The sequence below is a fragment of the Diorhabda carinulata genome, chromosome 5 (genome assembly GCF_026250575.1).
Source record: "Diorhabda carinulata isolate Delta chromosome 5, icDioCari1.1, whole genome shotgun sequence".
Classification (NCBI taxonomy): Eukaryota; Metazoa; Arthropoda; class Insecta; order Coleoptera; family Chrysomelidae; genus Diorhabda; species Diorhabda carinulata.
Genome location: NC_079464.1, coordinates 29,681,038 through 29,693,900, shown reverse-complemented (window position 1 = coordinate 29,693,900; position 12,863 = coordinate 29,681,038). Strand labels below are relative to the sequence as shown.

The 12,863-nt window shown below is 34.6% G+C and overlaps 1 protein-coding gene across 11 annotated transcripts in view; it reads right to left on the bottom strand.

Annotated features, from left to right (window-relative positions):
• The window catches only part of LOC130893638 (papilin), a 122,120-nt gene that overhangs the window by 11,292 nt on the left and 97,965 nt on the right, over window positions 1-12,863 (bottom strand). For 9 of the 11 annotated variants that reach the window (XM_057799886.1, XM_057799885.1, XM_057799891.1 and 6 more), the window contains 11 exons: window positions 9,904-12,832; window positions 9,657-9,836; window positions 8,703-8,879; window positions 8,434-8,610; window positions 8,198-8,377; window positions 4,593-4,763; window positions 3,948-4,190; window positions 2,319-2,489; window positions 2,012-2,215; window positions 1,597-1,788; window positions 954-1,151 (listed from right to left, as the gene is read on the bottom strand). In XM_057799886.1, the coding sequence (XP_057655869.1) occupies window positions 954-1,151; window positions 1,597-1,788; window positions 2,012-2,215; window positions 2,319-2,489; window positions 3,948-4,190; window positions 4,593-4,763; window positions 8,198-8,377; window positions 8,434-8,610; window positions 8,703-8,879; window positions 9,657-9,836; window positions 9,904-12,832 (4,822 nt within the window). The remainder of the gene's footprint in view (window positions 1-953; window positions 1,152-1,596; window positions 1,789-2,011; window positions 2,216-2,318; window positions 2,490-3,947; window positions 4,191-4,592; window positions 4,764-8,197; window positions 8,378-8,433; window positions 8,611-8,702; window positions 8,880-9,656; window positions 9,837-9,903; window positions 12,833-12,863) is intronic. The other 2 variants (XM_057799889.1, XM_057799896.1) reach the window with 1 other exon arrangement.

The window sequence follows — 12,863 nt, the reverse complement described above, 5'->3', positions numbered from 1 at the left end:
TATAATCGAATGTATCATACGCAATTAAAAAGATTTTATTGAATAGCCGGAAGTAATATTAGTATACGTACTGGTTTTTTTATGTAGTTGTACTAATTCATTAATAAAGAATTGTTAAATAAAGTGTTTTATTTAATTTTAATTGAGTTTTGGTCCTTCAGAGTATTTCATTTTGTTTATGTACTGATAAACTGAATTTATACTTCAAATTACGTGCACTACTGATAAATAATGTTGACTTGATGGAATGCAATAAAAAATTTTGAAAAATAAATAAATATTCCTATAAATATATTAGCATAAAAAAAATTTGAAAAAATTGCATTTGCGGAAATCGAACCGAGAAAAGGCTGAGATTTTGACATCTCGGCCAACATCGATATAAATATGGGCTGAAAGGCTTAGCCTGATGATTTGTAAATTAGCTCAACCTATTTTTATTGAACATTACTTGGGAAATAAACAATTGTTTTCATTGCACTAGATTTCGTTTATCAACAGTATTGCAGGAAAGATCTTATTTTGTTTCTCTCTATTTTTTGCTATCGGCCAGACGCTCCCACTTGTATGGGCGCCTATAGCATGCCTACTCTATCTGTAATATCTCTATGTGAGTAAATCTCTATATGTTAACGGTATTTTTTATATTTAAAGCTAATTTGACATCTTATTAATTGAAATTTGATTTCAACCATATTGTACAATCCCAAAACTTAAGTATTCTCATAGGAGCTTCCCTACTTTGAGGCCAACATCACAGTTCAATTATAAATTAGTATTACGAAGAATTATGACTAAAAAGTTGATGTATCCACTTCATTCCGGCTAATAAATTAATAAATTCCGAGATTAGTTAATAATTTAATGTGTTTGAGTTTTTTTTCTTTTGCTACTATAAACAAATCAAGATTTTTTTCTGGCAATCTCTAGCTATAGAAATCAATAGATCTTACCACTAGCCGGTACATTCGGTTTCTTTTCTTCGTGAGTTATACAAATATGAGAACATTCTTCTTCGGAACTAAACCTATTTCCGTTACCCTGACAACCTCCGTATGCAAATTGTTCGCAACGTCCAGTTGATCTTTCGTAATAATATTTAACAAAGTAACCTCTACACGGTCCCGGATCTCTAGGTAGATTACAGACATCTGTAAAGCAAAAAGAAATTGACTGTACAAATCTAGTAATAAACAAGGTTTCGGCCAAACTGTTTTTCCAATTTTCCCCAAGTGGAATTGATTAGGAAGCATCTTGAGCATTGGAATAAAAAATAAAGCAAAATGTTATGCTCCAACTTGTAAGTTATGGAAATTTTTGGCCGAGTATTTAACTAACTTAAATTGGAGTAAAATAAAAATGTCTTCTGCAGCGATAGTGATATTTGCTTCAAAAATACTTATGGTTTTAAGATTTGCTACTTTTTGTTTCGAAAATTCCGTTTCTTGCTGCCAATAAACCAAACGATAATATCCGGAACTAATCGGGACATAGTCAGGAACATTTCTCATCGAGTTGGACAATAGTGGAAAAAAAAAAAAATTTGGATTATGAAAATGAATCAATTAACGATAAAAATAACTTCGATTTTCATACCTTGGTCTTTGAAAGTTCCGCATTGTCTCTGGCACTGCTCTTCGCTGTTAAAACGGTTACTATTTCCTCCGCAACCAGTATACATAAATGGTAGACATTTTTGCTGAACGCTGTCATAATAGAAAGCTGTAAATCTGTCCGTACAATTTCCATGATCCGGTTGTTGGAAACACATAAGAGCATCAGTGGCAGCTAAAAAAGTTTATTTTAAAAAAAAAAGTAAAGACCTATCACCGATGAACATCTTTATGTTGTAAAAAGATGAAGCAATGGTTTAGGAAGGGATTTGAAGAAGAAAAAAATAGATAAGACGGAGAATAAACTATAAATAATTGTGAATAAAACATGGTATCATAAGGACGAAGGAGACCAAACAAAGGCACAATTAGGTTAGACAAAAATTTTTTCTACTCACTTGTTGGTGCTTGAGTATACGTTGGTGGAGGTTCAGGAATCTTCTTGCAAGTTGTTTCACAAGATTCTTGATCTCGGAACATATTTGTATTACCAGAACAACCTCCGTATACAAATTGTTGACATGAATCAGTTGTTTTATCATAATAATATGCCAGATAGTCATTGTCGCAAGGTCCACGGACCGGAGGTAAACTACATTGATCTAGAACAACAAATATATATAAAAAAAAATCAATAATATTAGGCTTTTTTGCCATTTAAGCTGAGGAAATAATAAATATACAAAAGAACAAATAGTTTTGTACCTTGTGCGTTTCGACAATATCCTAGGCATTGTTCAATAGAGTCGAAGTTATTGCCATTTCCTAGACAACCACCATAAATGAATTCTTTACAAACTCCATCTCTAGAGTCGTAGTAATACTTTCTAAAAGAGGCTAAACAAGGACCAGAATCGCTTGGAAGGAAGCACATATCTGAAATAAGTAGTTCAACAATTAAATAATAGTTACTGAATAAACTGCTAGTGCTTTTCAACTTTTTTCTGAGGACTTTTTCTAGCAGTATCATTAAATTTCTTTTTCTCATTTTTTAAAAATATTTTCTATTAGATATTAGATTTGTTCAGGTAGCATCACTCAATAAGTTGTGATACTAACCAAGAAAAACACATTTATTTAGCAAAAATCGATTTTATTCATCCTTCAAGATCAATACAATCGTTGGAAGGCTTCTTTAACTTCTCAACACCGTGGTTGTAGAAGGCGATAGCTTCTTCATTTGAGCTGAATTTCTTAATGGCGAGCATTCTTTTGAGAATTGCTAGTAGTCACTGGGGGCCATATCTGGACTATAAGGTCGATGGGGAAATAATTCGTTTAATTTTACCATCGTTGCCATCGACTTGTGAATCGGTACATTGTCTTGATGAAGCAATGGTTATTTCTTCGACATATGAGGCCGTGTTTTCTTGATTCAAACAATCCAACAAATCTTTGTAGTATTCGCTATTGATTATCTCTCCATTTTTGAGATAGTCGATTAACAATATTCCATGCGCTTCCCAAAATACTGAAGCCATAACCTTTACAGCTGACCTTTGTGCCTTCGGACGCTTCGGACGTGGTTTATGATTTATCACGTGTAACCCTGATCATCAAGAAAATTCCAGAATTTAGTTCATTCAATGAATTATAGTTAATTCCCTTGTAAAATTAATTTAGTTCATTCAACTCTATAAAATTATTGTTATTTAGAGTTTTCGGCCATCGAAAATATAATTCACGTTGTTTTTTTTTGATCGACTGTGAGTAAACGTGGCACCCAATTTAAAAAAAGCCTTCTCAAGGTCAAATGTTCATGCAACTTGCAGTAAACACACTTTTTTTATGTTTTCCGGAGTAACCACCTTAATTGGACGACCAAAACGTTCATAATCGGTGCACAATTACCTTTAAATTCAGCAAATCATTAACAAATGTTTTTTTCGATGGAGCAGAGTCCTGTTAACACTTTTGTAAACATTGCTGAGCTTTCACAGTATTTTTTTTTATCAATGATAAATTAACACACGAAATTATAACAGAAGTAGCTTCACTTGAATGGCTGTCACTTTTTTGTGACTAATCGAAACGTCATGAAATTTTACACACAGTTTTTCGAAAGTTGGTACTTCATAAACGTCATATGGATTTGACAATGGCAGCGTCATCTGTGTGTCAGTCACAAGACTTATTGGATGATGAGTATAAGAAATATTAAGTACGAAACAGACCAAACAGAGTCTTGCTAGATATGACAGTTCATAAGTAGTTTAATAGTTGATGTTATGTCAAATAAGTACCAATTGAATATATACCGTTTTGGTAAGCATAGAAACGATAGAAAACAAAAAAATTTTTGAATATCTCACAAGGAAAATAATCTGTACTCACCCACAGTAAATGACGGCGGAGGAGATGGTTGTGGCTGTGGAGTTGTAGAAGTTAAAGCTGGTTTACCTTCTTTCTTTTCACATATTTGTTCACAGATTTGTTGTGTCTCGAAGTTATTTCCGTTTCCTCCACAACCTCCATAATAGAATTGGCGACATGATTTCGTTCTTGTATCGTAATACCACCTGCCGACGTAATTAGAACACTCCCCGGGGTTAGCAGGAAGGTGACACGTATCCATTTCTATATTGAAATATACAGTTTTCATATTAGAAAAAAGACTCGGTATTGAGCGTAATCAATTCTAGGAAATAGTGTAAATCAGTGGTAGAACTCTAGAAAATTTAATAAAACCGATACTTTTTGTTGTGTTTTGGTGAAATTATAACCTACAAAAAAATTTAGATTTGTTTTTGTATACCTCAAGAAGATCTGTATATCTTCCGTCCTTCTATCAGTTTGTTGTTCAACAGAGAATTAAAAAAATGATATAATTTAAAGTAAAAGTTAAATTCAAACCAATCTACAGAAATATAACATTATCGTTTTAAAAAACTGTAGGTTTTCAACTGGGTATTTGTTGATTTATCAGTAAAAAAAAGCAGAAGCTTAACTAAGATGCAGGTTAATTAACTTCAAACTCACCAATTTCAGGTGGACAGTTGCTTTGACATGCTTCTCTAGTTTCGAAATTGTTAAGATTACCGTAACAACCGGAATAATAGAATGGTGCACAATTTTTCCTCGATGTATCATAATACCAAGTCGCTAATATGTCCGTGCAATTACCTTCAGATTTTGGTAACGAGCAGAGATCTAATGCACACAAGCTGTTAGTTTACATTCATCCAAAGACCAAAATTTTAAAAATATGATCAAGATACAAATGCGATTAGTTGAAAAATAAAAATAGTAATTATTACATCATACTGCAAACGAACATGCCAAAATTAATAAACTATTGAATATAATCAATCACTGAAATAAACATTTAGGAAACGTCGTGTTAACAATTATTCCCAATTAATTTTGTATCTATGTTTATTGCAGTGTTATATAGCTAAGCGGATATATGGCAATGCAAAAGACGTTTCAACAAAAAATGAGTTAACAACTAAACTTTGTTCATACTAAGTTGCTAGAGGTAAATTTTCAACGAATATATCGTCCTTCAAGGTCAAACAAACTAAGTATACATTTCATCTGACGTATTAGGTGATACACAATGGGGTGTAGGGGTTTGGTTTTAAGTAAAAAAACAACAAAAATATACTTTAATATCTATATTTTTATCGGAAATTTTACCATATGAGCCCAGCAGCCGTCCAGAAACTTCCACAAAGCTCCGCTCATTCCGAACGAGGAGCGTGGCGAATAATCGAGAAACAACGCAAAGTTTCCATGTAATAGTTCAGCTACTCGGCTAGAGATGGCGCTACTGTACGCAACGTCCACTAGTTTGGCTGTAACTGCGTCTACCTCTCGTCAAAAGATTGCGCTAGGCGCTACTATATATATTCAAATGTAATAATTTAACTCTCTTCCTCGTATTTTTTCGGTATATTAGGTAATATTGTGCTTATTTCGGAGGAAGGGTACTAAAAATGTTTGATAAAGAACACTCTTTACACCGTGAGTTTTTATAATATATCCAGTCATTAGAGGGGGTTGACCTCGGAAAATCGACATACCCAGTATATTACCACTTGTATTTTGGCATCACGGAACTATTCTCAAAATTCGATGGTCGCAAGCTTTAATTCAGGGGTCAAAGGTCACAAAAATCGATCAATATTGTAGAGAATTCAATTCTTTACAATTTTTGTATTCAACATTTCATACCTTGGACTGTATTCGAGATAGAGGGCGCAGAACGCACCGTCAGAGAATTATTTAAGGTCAACTGGTAGTCCTGATCAAAAACTCGTAATATTCAGGACTTTTAGAATCAATTCAATCTTTCTTGAAGTAGAAAATAATTAAGTACATCGTATTTGAAATAAACTCCCTGCAGTATTTGAGGAAGAAAACTGTCCGGTTCAGAGATTATTCGAGAGTGGAATTTAAACCTTATTAGCAGTTTATAATGCTCCGGAATCTGTGGATAGTATCGATCATCTCCGTTAATCCACTATACGTCATCAAATGTACCTGTGTAGTGTACCAACGAGTGCAGCAGCTCACCAACATTTCAATCAAATTTAAACTCAGTTAGAGCACGATTTAGAATCCCAGGAATGGGTTTGGACAATGCGTAACGAATTCCTGGAATTTGTTATAACTATTTCACCACCTGCAGCAGATGGATTACTCAATACAATATTCTGTAACTTCAGAAGTGGCTGTAGCTCAAGATGTGGATGCAGGAAAGCTTGTGGACAGTGTAATGGACAAGCTTGTCTCGATGCTGTACCATATCAAATCGATATTAATAATGATAGAAAGAGAAATTTGAAATTCTGCAGCAGAGGAACGATGACGACGATGATGAAGAAGAAGAAAAAGAATAAGAATGAGAAGAAGAAGAGAATTAAAATTAGAACTTGTTCTCGAAATTTTCATTAATTTTGACAATATTAAATCTATAAACCCGAATATTACGAGTTTTTGATCGAGACTACCAGTTGACCTCAGAAAATTCTCAACTCTTCGCTCTCTATTTCAAGAACGGTTCAAGATATGAAAAAAATGTTAAATACAAAAGTTGTAGAGAATTAAATTCTCTACAATATTGATGAGAAATACAAATAGTGTAAAACCCATAGAAAACGAAATATTTGCAAAAAAATGTAAAAAAAAATCGATTTTTGTGATATTTTTTGTGATAATAATAAAATTTTGATCAAAAATAGTTATGTTTATTCGAAATAATGATCTAGATCAAATATTAACATTAATTGTTAATTTTCGTTATTACTGATTAATCATTGATGACAGATATTGGATAATAGCATTAGACTTTGACTGTGAATATTATTTAATCGATTATAGAAATTTTTTATATTAGATAACGACAATACAACTATTGTGATGATCTTAATGACAGATTTACGTTGATAGTACAGTCCAATATGTATCACAATGCGTTCATTAGTTTATTTAGTTTCGATACCTCGTGCTGGATCCTTAACTTCGAGTCTTTGCGCAATTCTGGAACTTCTTTTATTTTAATTAATCCTTTAAAGTCCCATGATAATTATATTTCCATAATTTCCCGTTTAGTTTTCTCGTCACTACTTGTACACTCCAATTTTTATTTTTTTATTTCGTCACTCTATATTTAGTTTTGCGATTATTACTAATATTTCCGAACCTTCCTTATTTATTCGTGTAAATAACTCTTTTTTAACTCTGTCGTATTATTTATATAATTATAAGGTTATAAAAATTGAAAATGTAAGATTCAAAATTAATTTATAGGTTATATATCATTGTTATTTCAAAATTAGATGTGATTTATGATATTTTGCGCTTGGGGTTATGGCAATTCATCCATTTTTCATCACCAGTAACAATCCGATGCAAAAATGACTTCCTTCTGTGGCGTTCCAGCAGCATTTCGGACATGCAAAACCGCCTATCGACGTCTCTCGGCTTGAGTTCATGTGGAACCAAATTTCCTTGCTTTTAAACGTTTTGAAATGGCTGCGAGCTCTTCTTGTGTTTGGCAACAATCTCCACATCGAGTAATGCTTCCAGCTCTATATCTTCAAACTTTTTTTACTGCCCAGGACGTTCATCGCCAAAATCACCACTTTTAAATCGTGCAAACCACTTTTGGCACGTTCGCTTAGCTAGAGCATGTTCACCATAAACTTCGACCAAAATACGATGACTTTCGGCAGCATTTTTCTTCATATTAAAGTAATGAAGAAGAGCTCCTTGCAAAAACACTTTTTCAGGAACTAAGTTCGACATATTTGAGTGGAAAAAAATTATTGTTGTTTACGCTTCAAAGACGTACAATAACAGTAGCAGGTTCGGAATATTGGAACGATATATTATACAAGTTACGCCATCTCTTATCAAACCCACTCACTCTACTAATTTTGCTGAAACACTGTTCCAATATAATAGTTCTTCATATATCCACTCAAGCTATATTTCGAGAAACAGTTATTAAATTTATTACTCAAATAAAGAAAATATTGAAATTCAATCTCAATAAATTCCAATATTTCACTACATTTACCTAATACGCATGCTCGAAAGAAGAAAAGGAATTAATTAGAAGTAATTTTTAGACATACCCTTCCTTTTTCCTGCGGGAGCACATTGTTGTTTGCACGATTCGAGCGTTACAAAATTATTTCTATTCCCTTTACAACCTCCATATATAAATTCTTGGCATTCTTCAAGATCGTTATCAAAGTAGTAACGTTGATACGTACCCTTACAAGGACCTGGTTCCTTCTTCTGTCGACAAGGATCTATGGAATAAGACATTCTTCAACACCTACCGAAATTATAATCAAGATTTCAATACCTGGGTTAGTGTCAACAGCACAGGTATTCATACATTCTTCTTTAGTTTCGAACCTATTATTGTTACCGAGGCATCCGCCATAAACAAATTGTGTACACGTTTTGAAATTTTTGTCGTAATACCAATTAAGAAAATAGCCTTCGCACGGACCCGATACTTTTGGTAGTTTACATCGATCTAAAAGGAAAATGTCAAAATTATTTCCCGTAAAATCATAATTTTCGAGCATAGATCCTTAATAGTAAAATAATCAAATTTTTGATTTTCACCTGCTCCTCTCGGTTGGACACAAATGTCCTCGCATTCTTCTTTGGATTTATAGCGATTTTCGTTACCATCACAACCACCATACCAAAATCTAGAACAACCGCCGTAATCCATGTCGAAGTACCATTTCACAGTGAAGTTTCTGCATTTGCCTCTTTCTTTTGGCATTCCGCACCCTTCTGTGAAAATAACAGGGAAAATTAGTGAGAAATATAAATGGATTGAGGTACATAATTAGCTGCAATAAACCATAAATGAAACATTGAGAATCAATTTGAAGTATCCTTTGACGATATACTTGGCGAAAAGTATGGTTATAGAAATATTTAACAGAATTTCGTAGGGTTTAAAGCACACAACATAACAAAAAGAAGGTCAACTTGTATGTAAATCTCGGCAACACAAATTTAGTTCTGCCACCTACCAATCGTGACGCTAGTGTGTCATTACTGTCAATGTCAATGTGTCATTCGTTAGATTTCGGTACACAGGTAGGTGATATTATCAGAAATGTAATTTTATATTAATGGGTATTCGTTTCAAAGCCAGGTAGGGGCATAGCTCTAGATGACGAACGATCTTATTGGAAAAATTGAAAAGTTAACGGTATTCTTTTCTCTAATTTTCCATTGAATATTTCAGGATAGGATAAACTTGAAGATACTGGCACTGGCATCGAAAATCCGCCATGTTGTTTCCACCGAATAACAACTAAGTTTGCATTTCTTCTTAGGGGATGTTCTGTGGTGTATAGTACATAAGTACACGGTAGATTAAAAAGTGATTGGAAGCCAGGTGTCACCAATGATGAACAATTACAATATGAATGGGTTCAATATAATTTAGAACAGAACGTCACACAGGCAATTACAATTAAAAGAATCAATTAAATAATAAAAATTTCAATTTGCACTCAAAATAAAATTACCAAACTTTTGCTTTATATGTTCACTTACCTTGAAGGTTTTTAGGAGTGTCAGTACATCCATCGTAGTTTTCACCTTTAGCTTCAGTAACACCATCAATACAGCAACCAAATTTACTATTTTCACAGGTACATCCTTCTCCATTAGGTCCCGATGCAGGAGTTTTTTCATCAGAACAGCATCCGAACTCGGTATTTCTGCAGCCGCAACCTAACAGAGACAATAATTGAATAATGAATTGTGTAAATGGTTAATTTGAATAAAAATTTAAATTTACCTTGGTAACGAGGTCCTTCAGAAATAGTAATACCATCCGGACAACAGCCAAATTGGAAAGTATAACAGGGACAACCAGCGTAATTTGCTCCTGTAGCTGTTGTAAGGCTATCGGGGCAACAACCATGAGGGGTAAATTGGCAACCGCAGCCTTCATTATCATAACCACGTGCAGAAGTTTTGTTATCGGGACAACAACCATATGGAGAATGTACACATTCGCAACCTTCTTGATTTGGTCCTCTAGATGGTGTAATATCATTTGGACAACAACCGAAACGCGAAGATAAACAACATCCTTCTCCACTTGGTCCATGTGCAGGAGTCTTAGCATCCTGGCAACAACCGAATGTAGTATCTGAACAAGGCAAACCACATCCTTGAAAACCAGGTCCTTCTGCTGTAGTGATTCCATCTGGACAACATCTGTATGGAGTTAAGTTGCAATTTACGGCTGTAGTTGTTTCTGTTAAAACTTCAGTGGACAAATATGTCATCTCTGTAGGTATGCTACTTTCAGTAGATCCGGACGTAGTTGTTGTTTCCTCGGTAGAAACTGTAGATATGGTAGTTTCTGTTACTGATTCAGTTGTTGGCTCTAATGTTGTAGTATCTTCTGGGCATCCTTTATGATGAGGTCCTGTAGCTTCAGTTACATTATCGCTGCAACAACCGTATTTAGAACTTAGACAAACTGGAGGGCAACCTTCATTATCATTTCCTTGGGAAACTGTCTTATTATCGGGACAACATCCAAATAGAGTTTCATTACAGGGATAACGAGGACATCCTGCAAATTTGGATCCAAGAGCGGGTGAAACTCCATCTTCACAACAACCGAATTTAGATTCTTTACAAGTACGAGGAATAGGACATCCTTTATCGAATGGTCCTTGAGCAGGTGTGATGTTATCCCAACAGCATCCGTATTGGGTATGTCTACACTGTTTAATCTTTCGCCTTTTGCATAGTCTTGGTTTTAAAGTGAATATATCCATAATTGAAGTAGTACTTTCAGTACTACTACTAAATTCTGTAGTACTTTCAGTAAATACTGTTTCAGTTGACATTGTTAATTCCGTTGTACCAAACGATGATTCAGTGGAGCTCGAATATTCTGTTGATGGAGTATATTCGGAGGTACTCTCAGATGATTCCGTTGATCCTGTAAATTCTACTGTGCTAACTGAAGATTCTGTTGAACCTGTAATTTCAGTTGTAAATTCAGTGGATCCCGTAAATTCTGTTGTACTAGCTGAAGATTCTGTTGAACCTGTAATTTCAGTTGTAAATTCAGTGGATCCCGTAAATTCTGTTGTACTAGCTGAAGATTCTGTTGAACCTGTAATTTCAGTTGTAAATTCAGTGGATCCTGTAAATTCTGTTGTACTAGCTGAAGATTCTGTTGAACCTGTAATTTCAGTTGATTCTGTAAATTCTGTTGTACTAGCTGAAGATTCTGTTGAACCTGTAATTTCAGTTGTAAATTCAGTCGATCCCGTAAATTCTGTTGTACTAGCTGAAGATTCTGTTGAACCTGTAATTTCAGTTGTAAATTCAGTCGATCCTGTAAATTCTGTTGTGCCAGCGGATGATTCTGTTGAACTAGTGAGTCCAGATACTGCAGTTACTTCAGTGGACTCTGTACTAATTGTTGATTCAGTTGAGCCAGTGATCTCAGTAACAATTGTTGATTCTGTGGATCCTGTAAATTCTACCGTGCTAGCTGATGATTCAGTCAAACCGGTAACTTCTGATTCTGTAGATCCAGTGGTTTCCATTGTACTAACGGATGATTCGGATGAACTAGTAAACTCTGTAGTACCGGTTGATTCTGTGGAACCAGTGGTTGATTCAGGGTATTCTGTTATGCTCTCACTTGTACTCTTAGATTCTTCCGTGGATTGGGTAAACTCTGTAGTACTTGCAGATGTTTCAGTGCTTACTGTAAACTCTGTAGAGGTAACTGTTGCTTCCTCTGTGGTCTGAGGTGATTCTTCTGATGAGACAGTTGTTACACTTACAGATGATTCTGTGGATTCAGTAAGTAATGTTGTACTTTGAGAAAGATCCGTTGAACCGGTAATTTCCGTTGTAATTTCAGTAGATCCCGTGAATTCTATAGTAGTTTCCGTTGATTCTAAGAAACCTTCTGTGGATTTAGTTAAATCTGTTTCGCTTTCAGAGGTATGTGTAGATGCTGTGAATTCTGTTGTGGATTCACTTGATCCTGTAAATTCTGTATTTTCTGTAGTAGTATCCGAAGATTCTGTTGAACTAAGCAATGTAATAGTTGTTTCAGAAGATTCAGTAATAGTTGTTTCAGGGGATTCAGTAAATTCTGTTGATGTAACTGGTAGTTCCGTAGAAACAGTAGTCTCATCAGTCGATTCTTTAGATATTGCGGCATTCACATCTGATTCAATAACACTACCATTAAATTCTTCGATTGCTATGGAGGTTGTAGATTCTATTGTTGTACCAAGATGTTGGGTAGAACCAGTTATTTTAGTGGTAGTTTCGACAGATTCGGTGGAGCCTGTATTTTCTATTGTAGTACCAGATGATTCTGTAGAGTCTGCAAAGTATGTAGTAGATTCGGTCTCGCCCGTTTCTGTGCTAACTGATGAATCGGTAGAGCCTGTAAATTCAATTGTTGATTCGGAGAAATCAGTAGTGCTTTGTTGCTCTTCTGTAAATTCTTCTGTAGTACCAGTAGATTCAGTAAAACTAGTTGTTTCTGTGGAATAAGAGGTATCCGTGGAATCTGTTCCGTAAGTTGTTTCACCGGATCCTTCGAATGGTTGATCACCCATCATTAAATCTTCGGAAGCGAAAGGATCATCTCCTTGCATTATTTCTTCATCAGCTTGCATCTTATCGTCAACGCTTTGCGATTTTTCTTTCTCGTTTTCTGTATTTTCTTCAACCTGTAATGCAACGATTTTTTTTGTATTTTAT